The 19,827-nt window shown below is 38.9% G+C and overlaps 1 protein-coding gene across 3 annotated transcripts in view; it reads right to left on the bottom strand.

Moving 5' to 3' along the window:
- PCDH17 (protocadherin 17) overlaps nucleotides 1-19,827 on the bottom strand; it is a 141,763-nt gene that overhangs the window by 71,822 nt on the left and 50,114 nt on the right. For 2 of the 3 annotated variants that reach the window (XM_063304552.1, XM_063304551.1), the window contains exons 2-3: nucleotides 16,862-16,920; nucleotides 16,534-16,706 (exon numbers count right to left, since the gene is read on the bottom strand). In XM_063304552.1, the coding sequence (XP_063160622.1) occupies nucleotides 16,534-16,706; nucleotides 16,862-16,920 (232 nt within the window). Of the gene's footprint in view, nucleotides 1-14,723; nucleotides 15,193-16,533; nucleotides 16,707-16,861; nucleotides 16,921-19,827 lie in introns of those variants that run through there. The other variant, XM_063304553.1, reaches the window with a different exon arrangement.

Consider the following 19,827-nt stretch of genomic DNA (forward strand, 5'->3'; position numbering starts at 1 on the left):
GAATGCTATATTATTATGTGATATATTTTATTAGTTGGTAGTATATTATTGTAGTTCTTTGTTTTACTTTGTTTTTCTCCTTTTAAATTTTGCTGGTCATTGACTGAATAAATATTATTGAACTGAACTGATAAAACATGTGCCCTTATGTCACAACACAATCTCCATCCTTTACCTACCTACCGTGACAATGAAAATGCAAGTATAAAAGGGCAGAGATTGTGATGTTGCAATGTTCTTTTCATAATGTTGGCATTACCATGGTTAGGAGTGTGCAAGTAAAGCTGCCCTCAGTATAGTGGCATTTTTCTCATCCCATTTGCTTTCCATAAAGTATTCTGTTACTGAGTATACATAACAAAACAAATTATATTACCTTTTTCTGACAATAACTTGGATTAGATTTCGGGGCTCTGTCCAGAGGATGGGTTGGAATAAATTGAGCTTTTGTGTTATTAGGTACCCAAATAAATCTGGAGGTGAGGCTGAGACTTCTATTAATTCCAGCACCTTAAACAGAACTACGATTTTCTTAGCCGCTGCCCACAGCCACTGTATGGGAAAGATAATACTGACTTACCAAACTATGATAAACATTGTCAATATAATGCATGTGAATCAGTTCTGAATGATTGAAAATGATGGTATATAAATGCCAGGTTTTGTTGTGATTCTGTTGGTACAATGACCGTAAAAATGCATTTTTGCTAGATCTCTCAGTAACCGTAGGTAGCTGAATGTAAAACTGCACTGCCTGTCCTTATTCCTCTTTATAGGGCCTGGAGCAAATATACAACCCTCTTTCTCTTTCTTTTTGCACATTTGTGGTCATTGCTGCCATAACCAGCCAGAGAGGCTTCTCTGCTTCTGGGCAACTCAAGATTATTCACAGTTTCCACTGCCTTGGAACTTTATATGGCTATGGAATGCCCTCAACTAATGTGATCCAAAGTGACTGCTCAAGTGTCTGTGTGACTGTGTGTATATTTAAAGACAATCTTGGGTTATGGGAGGGGGGGAGTCTGAAACAAAGGTGGGCTGATCCTCAGGTTCTACAAACATTGTTTTGAAGAGAATTTAAGTTGGCATCACAGAGCTCTCTCCAATGAGGGTATGCACACACTTCCCCTTCATGGTCATTTACCTTCTCTGTATAAATATGTACTCCTCATATTCCAGCTGCATTTCATGTCAAAAGATTTTAGTACATACTTGAACCTATGCAAAAACAAGCAGGACCTGTTTCCAAGGAAAATGGCAGAAAACCTGTTATAGATTGTACCCTCAGGATAAAGGATCTATGCAACAACCCTGCTAAAATGAAGACAAATGTGAGCTGGTCAGTCCCTAGACAGGTGTTCTCCTGCACCTGTCCTAGGTTTGAGGGTAAAGACTGGATATCACATATTGAAGAAATTGAAATGTTAAAGTATGGTTTAGGCAATATGACAGTCCTTGGCCTAAAACTCATGTGACACTCAGCCTAATTCTGAAATTGTTCTGCAAGCAAAAGATTTAGACTTCTGGCCAGAACAATGCATCCCAGCATTTTGCATGGGAGAGGAAGACAGAGAGAAAGTATGGTGACAGAGGGTGTCAAGGAATGGGGGGTGGGGGGGGGAAATGAAAATAATATAGAGAGAAAAAGGACATATCTTATCTGAAATAGTGGTTGAATTGACTTAATTTTGCCTCTGGCCGTGTCTACTGATTGCTTCAACCTACTAACTGCACTTCAGATAATGACGCTTTCAACAGGAAAAGCTTTGTCCATTCCGGTGTTAGAGATAAAGAGTCTTTCTTCTATCCTTCAATCTATTCTTTTACCTTGTACACCTTCAAGACTTTTTGATTTTTTAAAATTTGATAATTGGTTACTCGGAGTGCAAGCTTGACTCCATAGTAAAGGGCTGAGATTTGAGGTAAAGTGAAATAAGACAAAAGCTCTAGCCATAGGGTGTCCTCATGGCAGTTCACTAATGTAAGCAATTGTTGGGGTTCATTGCTCATAAAAAATGAGTCAGAAAGAAGAAGCATGTTCCTGTTGTCGGGAGGAATCAACAGGGCATGTTAAGAGGGACTGCCTCTGCCCCATTACATCAGCCCGTCCCACCCAATAGTACAGAGGGGGCATGCTGCAGACCCTGTCTGTGACAGGACTCTGTTTGGCAGGGTCCAGAAAGTGGGCCTTCTCTGCAGTAGCTCCCGCCCTGTGGAACATGCTGCCCCCGGAGGTGAGACTGGCCCCATTGCTCCTGGCCTTCCGGAGGAGCCTGAAGACCTGGCTCTGCCACCTCGCTTGGGGCAGAGAGGGGAATAGATCCACATGGGGGTGGCTGGTATCTTAGACCACTCCTCCCATATACAGGCTGCATCAGATTCTTCTGCCACTTGGACTCTTTTACTTTTATTTATATTTATTTATTAGAGTAATTTTATATTTGTATATTTTATTTTTATTGTATGGTTGTTGTTTTAATCAATTATTGTAAACCACCCAGAGTCCCCCACTGGGATGAGATGGGCAGGGACAAATAATAAAATAAAATAAAATAAAATAAAATAAAATAAAATAAAATAAAATAAAATAAAATAAAATAAAATAAAATAAAATAAAATAAAATAAAATAAAATAAAATAAAATAAAATAAAATAAAATAAAATAAAATAAAATAAAATAAATGATGCAGACCAAAATGCTTCCTTAATCCTGAAAAATCAGTATCTGTTTCTCATTCACCAGAAGCAAGTGAACATGTTGGTTCACACTGTTTCATCACTCCCAACTGGTTGTTCCTACTAGTAGTAGCAACTAAACTAGGACTCTCATGTCCCTCCTCCTTTGATTGGTGAGCATATCTGCCAACTGGAGATGCACATGAAATTTAAACACCTATTTATGAGGCAATAAACCAGTTGTCTAACAAAGTCTCCATTATACTCAGCCACCTTGGTTGTATGTATCTAAAAGAAGAAAAAGCAGATGAGGCAGATACTGTATTGAGTGTCAAATAAAGTATTGGTGGACATCCTGATGTCTATAGGCATGATGTTGGGGATTTAGGAATTAAATAAACAGACTACCTCTGCCTGTTTCTTGCTTAGCTTTACATGTGACCTGAGATTCTAGGCTTCTTCCTTTCCTAACAAACTAATATTGCAAGACATATAAATGTCCACTTCCTTCTTTATTTCCCTGTCTTCTTCCCTCATTGATTTTGCACTGCTGGGTTGGCTTTTTAGTGAAACAGATTTTTTTATGACGAGACTTCAAGACTAAATCTGTACAAAGTTTTGGTGCCAAAACGCAGCCATCACAAAGCCTGGCTGTAGCCTTTTCTAATGGTAGAAAATGGCACGAGTGTTTTCTCAGGAGGCAGAAAAAAAGAGATGAAATGTCAATAGCTCTTTTAATATTGAGTTTGTCTACAAACTAGAAATCGATTAAACTTGAATACAAACCTACTTAATCCCATCAACTTCCACATAACTAACAATATAACTGTAACTTAAATGCATTACTTGAAAAGGTCACCCTGAGTGTAATTAACTTAGGTTCAATTGCTCAGTTAGGATAATCAGGAAAAAAAAAAAGATCCTTTGAAATTGTTCTTTATCCAGCCTTCCCATGCTGATATTCTGCCAATAGATGATGATGGTTCTAAGTAAAAGATCATCACAAACAAAAAGTCATTTATAACTGGTTATTCAGTGGGAAGAAATACACAAAACTATCTCACACTGAAGTGAATGGTGAATTCACTGCTTTGGTGCTGAAACGTCAGAGCGTTTAGACGATCAAAGACCTGCTGGATCAGGGTGACAATGTGTGTAGAGCTGTACCAATATTACAGCTTTGCTTTATATGTACAATATTCTTTAAGGAAAAGGTGAATTATGCTTTTTGTATGTGTGAGAAAGTTTTGCAGCCAGACTTACTCCAGATATGTAAATAAGTAAACTTGTGTGTTTGTGAGTGTGTGTCCCTTATACATACACACACAGACACATACACCTATATATGACAACAGCCCTAGAGAGAGGAACATTTAGATTGAATATGCATGCACACACACACATATGCTGCAATTGATATTCCTTTAATTTAGAATTAGAACTCTAAAGGACTGTATAATATTCTCTTCAGCTATAATATAGTGTAAATAAACATGATCAACCATTAATACCCATGTAAGTAAAGATAAATATGATTGTGTGCATAACATGAAACAGAAGAGCAAAAAGAAACGTAACTGCAGCAAAGGAACAACAACAGGGCAATGGAGTTGCAGTCCAACACTGTGTTTAATCATGGGTAAGTCATGTTCTGAGAGCCTGTTAGGGGGACCAGGCTAGAAACTGAATGCTGTAGTCCTGCCTTAGACAGAAAGTTCCTCGCTCTCAGCCTAGGAAGAAGGCCGCTGAGAAAACTGCAGGGACTGGTCCAGGCAGTTGCCAAGACTCAACAACAACTCAAAGGCACTGAAAAATAAATAAATTACAACATTAAAACATCTTACTCTACAGATTTTTATCCCAAATTGTGAAAGAAAGAAAGAAAGAAAGAAAGAAAGAAAGAAAGAAAGAAAGAAAGAAAGAAAGAAAGAAAGAAAGAGAGGGAGGGAGGGAGGGAGGGAGGGAGGGAGGGGAGGGGAGGGGAGGGAGGGAGGGGACAGGAGGGGAGGGGAGGGGAGGGGACGAGGCTATTTTTGGTATGAACCTGATATTTGCAGTATATCTAACTAGGCAATGCACTATGAGTGAAGGTTGTTAAATAACAAGACATATAAATTGCTTATTAATTGTCTGTTGTTGACCTATTGAAATATTTTGTATTTATATTTGATAGAATATTTTCCTAAACGGCCAAGTAGTATATATAAAGGGTTACAGTATAGGATGCCTTGCAACTCTGTATACCATACCACACCACACCATATGCTACTCCATCTTAGTGCAATATTTCAAAACAGAAGAAGGGATAACTAAGGCTAAGAATAAAAGGACCAAGTAGGATAGCTTGAAACCCTGGAAAAGGTAAAAGGCTACAGAGGTAGAAGGAGATTCTCTTGGGTAATATTAACCAGCTGTTTACTTAGAAATAGGGGCAAGACAGATTCCTAGGCTTTAGGAGACACCCACTCACGGAAGTTGCCCATCAGGGTTGCAGCTGAGATGAGCTTGAATTTTAGACCCCACTGAAAGTCTACCCAGCAAAGTCTCTCAGTGACTGAGGAACACTCCAAACTCAGCTTTAGTTCTGAACTGAACATCAAAGCAGATGGGAGAAAATATAACTTGGCACACTACTCATGGGAAATTATGAAGCATTTGCCCCTAACATAATGTAGTCACAAGTTCTCTGGCAGAAGAAATTTGCCATACATCCTCCACATTAAAAAGGGCACTGACCTTGAGGAAAGGGGAAGAATCAAACTTAATATCTGTTGCTTGTGGCATCTTTCCAACAGAAACAACATTAATGCCAGCATTTCTAAAATCTTTGCTGCTCTCAAGAGCCGCAGACAATCAGTGCATTTAGGTCAAGGAAGTTCACAGAAGACCATAAACTGAGTCGGGAGACAAAGTATCAGTCTGTGAAAACCAATTAGGAGGACATTTTTTAAAAAAGGGCAGTTGGATGAGATCAAAAGTTCAATAAGAGCAGAATTGTGCTTCTCCACGGTGAACAACCAAATGATTCTGGCCACTTGCAATGATGGAATTAATACAATTGGTGGCTTTTCTACAGTTGCTTGTCCTGAGTGTGGCCTATTCTGAACATGGAGACTCTATTGAGATTATAGATTATAACAATTTACCTGGGCTCTTTGGCATTCAGATTCGATTGCTAGTATTTGTTTGTAAGCTCATAGGAATGCAGATGTGTCACCTGTTTGCCTTCTACAGCTGTTGCAAGATGCCCCCAAAAGATGTGACTGTTTAGAGCACTGCAAACAGGTGCTGTATCAAGATATATAATTAGAAAATCAATGGCTAATTCCTAGTTTACTCTGTCCCAAATACCTGGGGTTATAGTTGCCAACTCTATATACCAAAGGAAGGATCCATTCTCACAATTTAATAGCATACAGAAATGTAGGAGAGTGCACAGTAGAAAAGATACTGTGCTGCGCATTTTTGTGCAATGATTTATTGCAGCCACTATTCCTTCAGTGTCTATCTGAATGTCCACTAAACCATTGTTACTCTATGTCAAAACAGTTAGCAGTACATGTGTACCCTTTTACTTGATCTCCACTACTGCAAGCCTTTATCTGAGAAGGAGAGGGAGAGAAAATGATAGAGAAGATGATGTGGTTTATATTTTCTTCTCCTAAGCACTTTTATTTAGAAAAAAGGCCATGGCCCATTGTCACATTTAATTATGTGCATGCTCTAATGTTGTAATTTAAATAGCTTGGTACATAGACATGCACACGTGCACCCACCCACCCCCACACACAAATAAGCCTTCAGTTTAATTCTAATGGTGTTCCATGACCAAGCAAGTGAAGTAGTTAGATTTTCATTGCTTTCATGGAAATTATGGGTTAAGACATTTTCAAGAATGGTAATGAGCTGCACAGTGGAAATGGATAGGTAACAAGCAGGAAAATATGACTGTTTTTTTTTTTTATCCAGAGGCCAAAATGTGAGCCCAGTTCTTCTTTTTCACATGAGTAACTTTGGTTTCTTTTACACCTTCTAAAATATATTCCATCAAGCATTCACAATTCTGTAATTGAGACTGACCTAAATGGCCTTTTCTAACTCTAGGATTTTATTGCTCTAATTATAAGTATATGAAACTTCAATAATATTTACAGCAGGGTTTCTATTTCACTGAATGTGTATGTACATTTATAGGTTTTAGTTAATGTAATAGTCATTCTTCCTTAGGAGGAAAGACTGTGAGGTCTAGGGGTGTGCATATGTACATTAGGAAAGGTTAATAATCTGGGTTATTTTCAGCTTCTTCACATGCAACATTTCTCAGGAGAAACCCATGACAGTGGAAGTGATAATCCTATAGTATAACTATACCAAGGTCCCTATTTCTGATAATCTCCTTTTTTACAGATTAAATATCAGCATGGGTGGGTGGCTACGTGAAACTAGAACAAAGCTAAACAAATCTAAAAATAAAATAATTAAAAAGATAAGATTTTAAACACAGAAAAGAAATGCATGTGTCAGCAGAATCCCAGGGCAACCAATTCACAAAAAGTGATGGTCCTTCCTTATCCAGAGTCAGAGGGAAGGGTGGGAAAAACAGAGCAGTCCATCCAGACCCCACCGTGTTGATTCAGCATTAGCGGTGCAGCTGTGCTGATCCTTCCAATCTCAGCTTGTCTGCATTTGATCTGGGGACTTCCTCTAGTCTACTGTCTTAGTTGATGGACTGCTAATGCTTAGTTGATGGACCTAGGGAGTTGTACTTTTCAAAGTAATATAAAGCAAAGCATGGGGGAAATGGGGGAAACCGACTTTTCTTGCTCATATTTTTGTCCCTCCACCAACTTTTGTCTATTTGGTAAAGACCTATGGCTACAAAGAAATGTAGAAAAAGAATAAAGGGAATGGAATACTGTTATCCATTCTATTTGCCTCTCTTGCACCCACATAGCTTCAGAGAAATGTAGTGCACTGGTTTTGTGTGTGTGTCTGTATTGCTTGCACAGTTGATGTTATCTGCAATCAAATGTAAGCAGGGCCACACAGGTATGCCTGCAATCTCTTTTTCAACAATTCAGTCCCATGCTTTTATCTATAGTCCCCTAAGTTGGATGGAAAATACAGAATGTTTTTTGCGTGCAAGTCCTAACATAGAACAGCAAGGCAGTTCCTTACCTGACCTTGTTAGGGATAACCACCTTGGAGTGGATGGTACTCTTGGACATAAAGTTTCTTAGGTGGAGTCAGAACAAGGAGTGCACTCTGACAGCTACTCTCATTTGGGGCACAGTGAGAACGAGAGAGAAGACGTTCTGTCCAAGGGGAAAAACCTACAGGAGGAAGCAATGGTGAACAACATTTCACAGGTTGTGCCATTTTAGGATGGGGCTCCCAAATTAGGCCATATTCACACTCAGTGGCAACCACCAAATGGTGAAGGACTTTGAGACCATCTCTCAGTTGAAATGCTTTAATATTCAGGATTTCTTTGGGAGGAGATAGGGAATCACGGCATCTAAAGTGACCTATTGATGTTGGAGTCCATTGGGTTGTAGATTGTAAATTGTAAATTGACCCATTCTATATGAATCAAGGTTTGGGTTTTGGTTTTGGTTTTTTTGCCAAGAACATATTACAGATAATACCAAAAGGGAGAGGGTTCTAATTTATTAACCAAAAGTAGACAATCAAGACCTTCTCATTTTTTAAATTGGGAATATTTCAATAAGAAATGATGAAACACATGTCCTTGCTATCAACTGGGATTTTTAAAGGTCCTTTATCAGAGCTGTTGATGAAGGCCATCCCCCTGACTGAGAATCATGGCAAAACCCTAGATTTCAGAATTTGTTGGGTTCTGGGTGTTCTCTGAGCTTGGTTGCTTCCCTGCAACCAATCTCAGAGAACAAGAAATCTACAGTTTGGCCCTGAGCTACCTATATTGTCTACTGTTGGATTTCAGGATTTGTGGCCCTTGCTTTCTGAAAGAAATTGGGATGCAAGTAATGCTTAAGGAGAGAACATTTCCTGTAGGAAGAAGGGGCAGCAAGTGTGACCTGCAGACTAAGAATTAAGACCCCATTAGCTCCATTGGTTTAAATGGTTCACCACTTTTGCTCAAAGAGACCCTGGAAATTATAGTTAAAAGAACATGATGAACCATTCACGGTAAATGATCATAGCTTTTTCACACCTCCACAGTGAAGTACAGTTCTAATACATTCACCTAAACTCTTTTACTGAAAGTGGCAGTACATGGAGAACTAATGAACTGAAGCATACCCATGAATTCTTGAAATTGTGAATTCTGAGTGTTAAAATTTGCGTATTTGCTCTTTTTTCCCTTCCTTTCTCATGCTGAACCACTTTGCTTTGCAGTTGTTGTTTTTTTCAAGTGGGGATAGATCTTTTTTTTTAAAAAAAAATGCACAGCTGGCATGATGCATTTGTAGGTTTCACTGATTTCAGTAGTAGAAACTAAAATAGCAATGATTGCTTTACTTTTTCAGCAGAAAGGTTAATCATAGCTGAACTGCATCCTTTTCTTTCTTTTTTCTATTTCCCAGATTCTGGATAGCATAGCAGTACACGCCCTTAAACAGCTCACATTCCCTTGACCCAACACTGCAAAATTTCACTGATCTAACACCAGATTGCTAAATGAAGGGAGGAAGCACATTTCTAAGAAACAAGGCAAACTGCATGTTTCTGCCACAAGCCTCCAAATGTGTGAAGTTTCTGCATGACGAATTGTTCTACCCCTAATGAATAGCATTATAGCTTGAGTTTCTATTAGCATAAAACTCAAAATTCTCAGCTCTCTACAGTGGGGCAAATGCTAATCTAGTCCAAAAGAGTCACCAAGCTCATGGCAGCTGCTGATGTTGCTGATGGAAACTGGAAATGCAACAACTTGGTTTCTGAGGACAATCAAGAATTCTTTATAAGAATGTCCCTTTTGAACTTTTTTTCTTTAATAGAATGGATACTGTTTCTGTACAAATTATAGATGCAGGAGCCAGTCAATAAATACTATAGCTTAATATTTTTTCACACTAAAAGCTAAGTTTTAGAGATCTGGGAGAAGCGGAGTTTTGAAAGCTGAATTGCAATTTCATTTATTTTTTAAAACAAGTCTTGCTTCCCAGTGAAATTCTCAATTAACTCATTGTAGTGTTGATGTATGTATTGAGTTAAATGGATCCCTTTGTCTCTTCATTAACCACAAATAGCTTGACTGATAACACCTCACATGTGCAACAGGGATTCTTCATCGCAAATCAGTCTCCAAGTTTAGGAAAGATGAAAGAACAGATGAAAATCCGGTATGTTCTTAGAAACCCCACAAAGATGTCCTGCATGTTTCATTTCCACACTGAGATAACTAGTTAAACTGTCTTTTGAGAACATACAAATTTAGTTTGGCTAGCAGTAGAGTTACGTGCTGAGTTTTTAAACTGAAAGAGAAATATTTTCATCATTATTAGCAGAAAAATAAGCATTTGTTAATGATGCTGATGCTGGGGATTCTGCCTTGCTGCATAAATTGGGAGCTCCTTTTATAATAGGGTTATTATATAGTGATTCTTTCCAAGATAATAATCATAACAGTAAAATCATCACCATCATCATCATCATCATCATCAAGGAAAGAGAACTTTTAATGTGAATATTAACACAAACCTATTTTTATTAGCTGCCTAGAACTACAATAGAGAATAAGACTTTTATGTATCTTTTCGTAGCTAGGACATTTTGTGGGACATGAGTACAGAGACTTGTGCTAAGTAATACAAAGGTTAAGAGGAAAACCCTTGGAGGCGTTTGAAACAGTTTTCCTTTTTTTATTTGATTCTCTGGTCTTTAATTCTCAAGCCATGTTAGACATTATGCATTTAATGGGAATATCTCATAGATGCATAAACAACCATGAATGCATGGCAGATTATTGAACAAACATGTGGAAGAAGTTTAATCAGAGGATAAAACCCCCTTGAGTGACTCCTGGTACTACAGGGATACATCCTGTTTACAAGGCAGCAGGATGGAAGGAGTTTGCCCCAGCCTTCTTCCAGTTTGTTTCGGTGACTTCCCAGCCAAGTTCATAGTCTTGGTATTCCTTGGGAGCCTCCTATCCAACTACTAAGGAGGCCTGACCCTGCTTAGCTTCACAGCCCAAGCAAAGCCAGGCAGAATTGCTACCTGCTGGGGACTGGCATTCATATGAAGACAAAACCAGAGAAGGTGGACTCTAAAGTGCCTGAAAAGTGGTTAGTGATGTCCAAACACATTTGGCAGTTACAGAGTCCACCTCTTCTTCTATTTGCATTGTGGAACAACAACGTCAGATCTGTACTCTTTGAACCAGACTGAAGAAGGATTTCTTTGTGATAGAAAGAGGAGCAGGAGTTGATGATTTGATGTGGTCAGTCTGCAGTAAATATGTCCCATGGAAGATTCCTTGACCATAAAGGACATAAAATGGAAATCTGTGACATTACAGCTAGCAGGAGGATGTAGAGTTTATTAAGGGGGCGGGGGGCGGGGGGAGTTTGCAGCTACAAATGAAATAAGACAAACAGGAAACAATCCATAATTTGTGTTGCTATAATGCCAATGAAATTACATTTGGGGGATTTCTTTGCATTGTTACCAACATCAAAATGAACTCTGTCACTCATGATAATTCTGAGAAACAGTTAAATTAAACAGGTGTGATCCAAATTAGATGCACTTCCTGGGAAATACACTTTTTTGTTTGTTTGTTTTCTGATAGACAACATATTATAAAAAATGATTTCTTAGCCATTGTCAGAAGAGGAGACACATGTCTCATGACTTGTTCTTCATCCCTCTTAGAATGGTACCACCATTTTGCCAAAAAGGACCAAAAATGAAACCAAAACTACTTGGATTTATCATATGTACTGTATATAGATGTAAGTGGAGCTTTTTCCTCCACTGACATCCTATGGATTTGTGACCAGTATTATGGAAACACAAATTCTTGTGGAAGGAAGGAAGGAAGGAAGGAAGGAAGGAAGGAAGGAAGGAAGGAAGGAAGGAAGGAAGGAGGATGATTCCATACATCAAGGATGAGGTTCTTGGGCCTTGCTGATTCTGCTAACTTTGTCTCTTTAGTGCATTCCTTTCTTTAGTGCAAAATGGCAGGCATGACAGCATGTAACAATGTAACATGCTGCATGGACTCTGCTGACTTTGTACCTGGAAGTGATGTACAAGTGCTTGCTTCTCCTTCAGGTGCACAACTGTGCTCTTCCTTTTTCAACCCCAATGTGTTTGAATGTCAAATCAATACTAACAGAAATTACTGGGTTTCATGTTCAGCTCCGACACTATGGAAGCATTGCAGAAGACCTGTTGATGACCAGTTCTAGCCTTTTCTCTCCATGTTCCCTTTCCCACCTCTGTCATTGCTGCAGAATAAAGTGCTGGGCTTTGGTTAGGACCACTCACTGGAAGGCTTGAATTAGTACCCAGTTCTGGGTTATTTCCACTGCCCCCAGTGAGCACAAAGATCCAAAATCCAAAATACCCAATCTGTCATGAGTACTGATGGTGAGTAGGAAGGGGCCCCTATCCAGGAGGAAAAGTGCATGCATAGTTTAGAGGCTTTGAACTTTCCTTCAGAGCAGATGTGCCTTGAGTTTTGGGTTTATCTGTGGGGGTTTCCCACATGCTTTCAGTTTGGCAGGATTTTCTGTCTACTAGAGTAGTTCAATAAACACTAGAGACCAAGATACCGTCTCAGTGTGGTTCTTCGCTCTAAGATAGGACACAATCCTAGCAAAATAGCAGTGAACAAAGTTGGACACCAACCCAATTCCCAATTTCATGAGGCTTCTCTCTTTCTCTTTCTCTTTCTCTTTCTCATGGGGATAATGTTTAAAAATAATGAGTTGAACAATCTCCTTAAAGTTTAATAAACATATGGAAGCTACTTAACAAAACCAGTGAATCAGAGAATATAAATAAGCTTAAGACAATCGAGGTTTTTTTGTTTTTTTTAATGGATGAGTAGGTAGAAATTTCTTACAGAAAGCTAGGAGTGAAAATAACTTGAAGTGAACATGCTTGCTTATTACACAAGACTTTCATCCTAGTATGTATGCTTCCTTTTCCAACCATTTCTTCCCTGCATTGGGCTGCCTGCCAAAATTCATCAAAGCACCTTCATTTTTTTTTTAATAGTATTTCCTGGAGAGCAGAAATTCTTGAGCTTTTCTCTTTATTATTCCTTCCTTTTAAAGCCAGCCTTATCAAATGAAATGAAAATAGGTTTGGATTTAACTGTAAAAGCAAATATAAACAGTCTTCCCAAGGATTCTGAGCTAAGTTAGAAATTTTATTTTTTTATTTTTTTTATTATATAATTCCACCCCACCCCACCCAAAAAAAGATGTATACAATGATTAAGCCTCATAGACGTCTCTACCATAAAAATGCTGCAGTTTCTCATGAATTCCTCTAGAATTGGAAACACCACTAATTCCCCAAACCTTAAATTTTGATATAAAATGCACATTCACATCTTTGAACAAATCCAGGAGCCATAGATTTCCTGCAGCGTGCCCCCCCACCCCCAGTTAAGGCCAATTTTTGTGTGTTGTATCTTCATATCTTTTATGAAGAATATGCTAATAGTCATGACCAGATGGCATTTGAAGGGCCACACAAAGGGTCTTCAAAACAAAAAGTAGTCCATCTCTGGATTGTAGAAATTAGTGTACCTTTGTAGGAATAAAGTCAACAGCTTCAGGGATAATACTAGAAAATGTCAAGCCAGGGAAAATATTTCAAACTACCATCTAGTTCAGTGAAGGAACCAAAATAGATTTTGCATTGCAAAGGATCTCTTTGGAGGTTCAAAATTGGGTGATATTAACAGATGCTAATCGGTTGCCACTCATGAGTTAAACATGAGCACAGTTTGCTAGAAAAATTACTTAGAGACATAGGAAAGTATGGTGGGTATAGCCTTCTGTTTACCATAGCTTGATTTTTGCTCTCTCTACCATCTTGATGAAGGTCTTAACCACAGTGATAAATAGGACCTAAACACGAACTTTGGCATCTTCTCAAATGTCTCATGCCTTCTCTGGATAGTAATTTGTGGATGTAGGAAGAACTGTGCACTATGACTACTAGCTAAAGAAGGTAGCTTAAATTTGAGAATCCAGGGTGAAATCTACACTGAACTATGAAGTCCTTTGATGGCCTTTGAACCATCTTTCACTGCTTTAGTGTATGTCATAAAATTAAACTCCTGCTTGGGTTACTCTGAACAGAAGGAGGATATAACCACAGAGCTATGCCTGATTGAAAACTGAATAGGAAAAAGTGTTTTGGACTTTTTTATCAGAACAGCACATTTCAGGCTTCAGCTGCCACTTTAAGAAATCCAATGAGACTCTTAAATAAATAAATAAACAAACAAACAAATAAATAAATAAATATTCAGGCTCATGAAGAAGTGTGCATGGCATGTGTGTATGTGTATGAACTTTCAGGTCAGAGTGGTGAAATTTTGGGGACAGAAAATGATGTAGAATGTTTCATGGCCAATCAAACTTTTTATAATTCTCTCAAATGGGTATGGATGCTTCATCCGGGTACAACTATTATATGATAGACAGTTTGGAAACCTTACTCTGTATATTCTATAATATCCAATAGTAGGCATATTTAAAAAGAGATCTTTCAGAGGAAAACAAAGAATAATCTTGCATCTTTGTATATATATCACTGTCCAATTATAGACAAAGATTCATTGTGTGAAAGGGCCAGGGGGCGAAATCTCTTTTCTGGCATGTATTACTTGGAAAGGAAATAAAGAATGGGATTCTCTCTCCAACCTGTATAAAACAAATGCCAAAGGAACATCTTAAATACTCTACATATTGCATTCCTGACATGATCAAGCAAAGGAAGCCAACCATGCATTTGCTGATGAATGTGCTACAGTTGTCATTGTGCTGGAGGCAAAAAAGCTAGTTCCAATTAATCACCAATTAATAGAAAGCTTAAAATATATTTCTGCTTTAATTATACATATAGCTTCTCATTAAGCAAGACTTAATTAATCATTTAAAAAAAAACATTCTATGGGTGGTGATTCATTCTACACACAACAAGCTGAAATGACTAACGGAGATGTGAAACTGAACTCAAAAAACATTCAGCTGTTTTCCCCATCACTGCCTGGAAGACTACAAGCAAAATGCACAACCCCACACAACCCCAGACACATAAGCACACAGGCATAGGCAGACACAGCTGGTATACTTAATTTAGCTGGCACTGAAAGGAGATGGTGGCTATCTCTTGAAATAATCCAGCACTTGAAACTGGTAAAAGGCATTATCAATCAATATCAGACACAGGTTTTGAAGATAGATCTGCTGGAACACTCCATGTTCCTCTGCAAGTCACTTCAGATGTATCCCAGAACTGATTGATTATTTTTGTTTCCATTGGATACAAATTGTGGACCTCAAGATAAGATAGAGTGCATGTAGCATTTACCAAAGATTGTTTCAGCAATGTTTTTACAGGTATATTGTTCCAGGCAATGCTGGTTTTCAACCAGAGTTTTAGAGAACCCTTGAGATAGTTTGGAAAATGACTGGGGAGGGGGGTCTCAAGGAAGTCAAATGCAGGAGGCAAACTGCTGGATGAGAGTTTGCCAATACCGTATGCTATGCTAGGCTAGGCAGGTGTTGTGGCATGTAGACTGAACTCACACAGGTAAGAGTGAAGCTCAAAAGACCTAGATAATGTCTGCCTGATTTGTGTCTGTTGCCCAGAATCCTCTCCAAGATACATACACTCAAACAGTGAGAATAGAAAATGGGGAAAAACAAAACAAAACATCACAATGGAGCATAAAAAGAGTGCCAGTTAAATCTGCCAAAAAAAAGACCAGAAATGTCATAGTAGAAGGACAAAATCGTCCATCACTTTTGATGTCTAAGTAGCCTAATCTTAATCTTTGTTCCTGATTTAAGAGTGTTACTTCCAAATTGTTGTGCCAAGGCTACAACTTTTATTTGATAATGAACTAAGTCTTGGGAACATAAACAATATCTGGGTTGGACACCCCCTTTTTTTGTATTATTACAAGCATTTATCTTGCCTCCCCCACCCCACTTCACAGCATAACAACTAAAAAGAGCAAAACAGATTCACTTTATTTATCCCAAGCAACTGGCCCAGGAGAGCCAGTGCTTAAAGCCCTTGAATCATTCATCTTTGACCCAATGGGACATTGAAGTCAGCAGCATTTTCAGAGTGGGGAGGGGTGCCCATGGCAGATCAAACCATCATCTTAGCCATGTGAGGCCAGCCTGATCTTCCTGAGACACTAAGCACAATTGGAACAAGTTGTGCAAAAAAAGAGCATCTCAAAGAACATAAACATAAATATCAGGATCCAAAGAACTCAGTTTTTCATGCATGTCCTGTTTATGTTTTCCTTCTTCCCATTTTTGAACAGCAGGCCCTTATGCCATATTAAAAAAAAAAAAAATGGCCCCTAAATGCACAAAAGCAGCCAATGGTTTGTGGGGTCCAAGGTATAAGCTTCTCACCCTTCATTCCATTGTGTATTTGGAATAAAGATATACCAGTGAAGGCACACATGCACACATATATATATTTCCATGTGTATCTGCATGTGTAGTTCACACACTCAAAGCACACCCATACACACCACACTAACAACCAGAATATGCTTTCACGGAGGACTGAATGACTCCTCTGCAGCATTATCAATGGGCTTGTTTCGGGTGATCATCTGACAGGCATTGCAAGCAGTGTGGTTTTTCCACTCACCTTGTTCAAGCGGCTGGCTTTTGGTTGAAGTCGTTTTCATCTTGAGTGCCTCCCTCACTGACATGTCACAACATGAGCCTTTGTTTGTATCTTGGTCGCTGTCCGCTTGGTCACTATCCCCATGCCCGCTGTCTCTCAAGCTGGCTCGTTCGGGATCCTTGAACGTGGAGCTACTGACATTTTGGCATCGAGGGGAAGAGAGCAAGAGAGAAAGAAAGAGGAACTATGTTAAACTTGTATTTACTTAATTTGAATTGTACTCTCTGGCAAACAATTTTGACAGGAATGCAAATGGGGAAGCCAAGAAAGTTATTTAATAGGGCCTTACCTTTGAACAAACTGTTGCCTGCTACCCATGTAATTGGACTCTGCAGGAAAATTGTCTGTCTGTGAAAGAGAAGGAAAAAAAATACATCTAATTGCACACTGGACAAATCTCCTGCAGAGCAACAAGATTTCCTAGAGGTGGAATGATTAATAATTCCAATAAGAAAAAAAAATCCCCTTAATTTTCAGATTCCTACATTTTAATTTCACTGGAAAATGTTGGCATATCATTATATACAATTAAGCAGTCCTGGTCCACAAATTACCTGCTAAAACAAACAAGGAAGATTTACACAAAAAAACATTTTGCAATCAGGCCCAATACATTCCTCTTAAATGTTACATTTAAGCAAGCTCAGATGACCGCAGTTTGCTCATGACCAGTTCCATCCCTTTGCAACTCAGCCATTAATACGTTCTCAGATGTTTTCTACACCAGAGATTTTCAAACAAATTTCACATCATGGAACTTCTTAATTAAAAAAAAAAGTTTTAAATTCCAGAAGCCAAACTGATCAAGAGCTAAAGCTCTAGTGATAGGAAGGCCATGTTCAGGTGGACTTTTTTTCCCCCTTGGTCTCTCACAGAACCCCATCAAGTTCTCACACAATGCTAGGGTTCTGCAGACTTCAGCTTTTTTTCTGAAGAAAACTGTTTCAGAAAGCCAGTTCACCCTGCACTGATTACGTATTATATTTATCAACTCACCAATAGATTAATCAACTTCACAGACAAGAGAAAACTAGATTTAGGAGACGAATTCTAAACTAATTAGTTTCATTAGCTTTCTATGCAGATTTTTTTTTAAGAAGTCATGCAGTCCTCAACCTCATTCCATCATAGCCTGAAAATGCAAAGTCCAATAACAATTTTATCACGCTAGGAACTGTTTATTTATGAGGTCTCTGTTCATAAATGCACACAATGGTCCCAGTTGACAGACTTTCATGGGCACAGTAGCAAATTGGCTATCCTCTGGTAAGTGTAAGGATCAGCCCCATTTATTAGTGATAATATGGAGGGAATCAGATACTTGTCATAGGAAAAGTTTCTTTTCCAGGGCTGAGAGAAATTAGATCACCTGGACACCATGTGCATTTACACACACAGATATGCGATTCCATCACCACTTGCTATTATAATTCCTCTGAGGAAAGATCAGCTATGAAATCTGGACTGAGGTAAATTATGGCATAAATAAGCCTAATATCTTAAGTGAAGCAGATTAAACTCGCAGCATGTGTTCTTGTTTTCAGGGCTTGGCATTTGTTTTCCAATCACTTCCATGTTCTTTACTCTTTCTTAAGCAGAGGAGAATAAAAATATACTCACATACACACATACATGCATAAATATATACATACAGCATCTCTTCTATGCATTCCTTTTTCCTGTTGGTTACTCACTCACTAAGTGAAAGAAAAAGACCCGTGACAAGGCCCATGCTATTCTTCCTACCTAAGTAGGAGGGATTTATTGTGCCTTCAAGTCAGTTTTTGACTCCTGGCAACTGCCTGGACTAGTCCCTGCAGTTTTCTTGGTGAGGTTTTTCAGAAGTGGTTTGCCATGGCCGCCTTCTTCCTAGGGCTGAGAGAGAGAGACTGAGCCAAGGTCACCCAGCTCACTTCATGCCCAAGGCAGGACTAGAACTCTCGGTCTCCCAGTTTCCAGCCTGATGCTGTAACCACTAGACCAAAATGGGTCTCATATGTATGAGGTACTGCATAGCGCTTTCCATCTATCTTCTCCTGCAGTCTGTCTTGTTGGCAATACAGTGCCTTAGACCTGAGCTCCAAACATTGCTTAAGCATAAGGAAGCTGCAGAATCCAGTGGATATGAGCAGACGACTCAAGTATTTTCATAAACAGAGAAATGGAGAAACTTGTATTATGAGTGAAAACCCAGCAGTGTTCTGTAATCAGCACTCATTTATCTTCATGGTGAATTGCCAGATCAAGCATGTAGTTGACGCTTTCTCACTGCCATCAACAGAATTCTTACTGGATGGATCACACGTTAAGTTTGCTGGCAGTCCTTTTATATCTCACAGAATACAAGGTAATTAACTGCAAAGTAGGAGGTTATTTACAGCTTGAATAGAAAACAGTCCATACCTCAAACTGAACCCTTCTTGGGCTTTTTGCTCCTAGGTTTCCTTGGGTGACAGAGGAGAGTTATCTTAGAGAATTCCAGCACTGTATATCTACATATTGCAGCTGGGCTCGTGACCAGACTCCTACTATGTTTTCCCTCAGATCAGGCTGTCCCTCTCTTCCCAGCAGCAACCTAAGTTTATCTAGGGCTGGTTTATCTAGCTAATAATCAACATCTGTGCCAGATACAAAAGTCTATAAGATGTTCAGAGTAGACCAAGACTGAATGTGAATTGACCCTCCATTCCAGCATCCAGGACACTCTTTGTGCTGAATATTTAATCTGCATGAATATAAAACAGTTTGCCATAGAGGAAAGCAGGAGCTCTGAAAAATCCTTCATGGCCCTAAGTTATTGTGACTGGTCAGCTAAAGGACATCATTCTCGATTACAAAGCAAATGGCATTGCTTGTACACTCTGCTCCCAACTCATTCAGAATGAGTTATCCAAGTGCTGAGACTTCCATAGCTTTTCCTCATTTATGCAAAAAGAGGAAGGATTCAGCAAGTTCAAGAAGATGGAAAAAGAAGAAAAAATCTAGGGAAACAAGAGCAGAAAATGCTAATGAGCTTATCTGTAACTGCAGTGGGAAAGGAAGCTGGATGGAATTGGACATCTTGGAAAAGGGAATTCTGACTGCTGGGCTGGATGTCTCCACATTACAGCTATGATTGCCAGTTGCAATTATAAAGAATTTTGAGCCCTGAAAAACCAAGAGGAAGTCTTGTCACAGGCCCTTGGTGTACTACAGAAATGTTATGTTGCACTCTGTGTGACACAGAAACTAAATGACCTCTTCTTCCCACAAGGT

Source organism: Candoia aspera, chromosome 5 (genome assembly GCF_035149785.1).
Source record: "Candoia aspera isolate rCanAsp1 chromosome 5, rCanAsp1.hap2, whole genome shotgun sequence".
Taxonomy (NCBI): Eukaryota; Metazoa; Chordata; class Lepidosauria; order Squamata; family Boidae; genus Candoia; species Candoia aspera.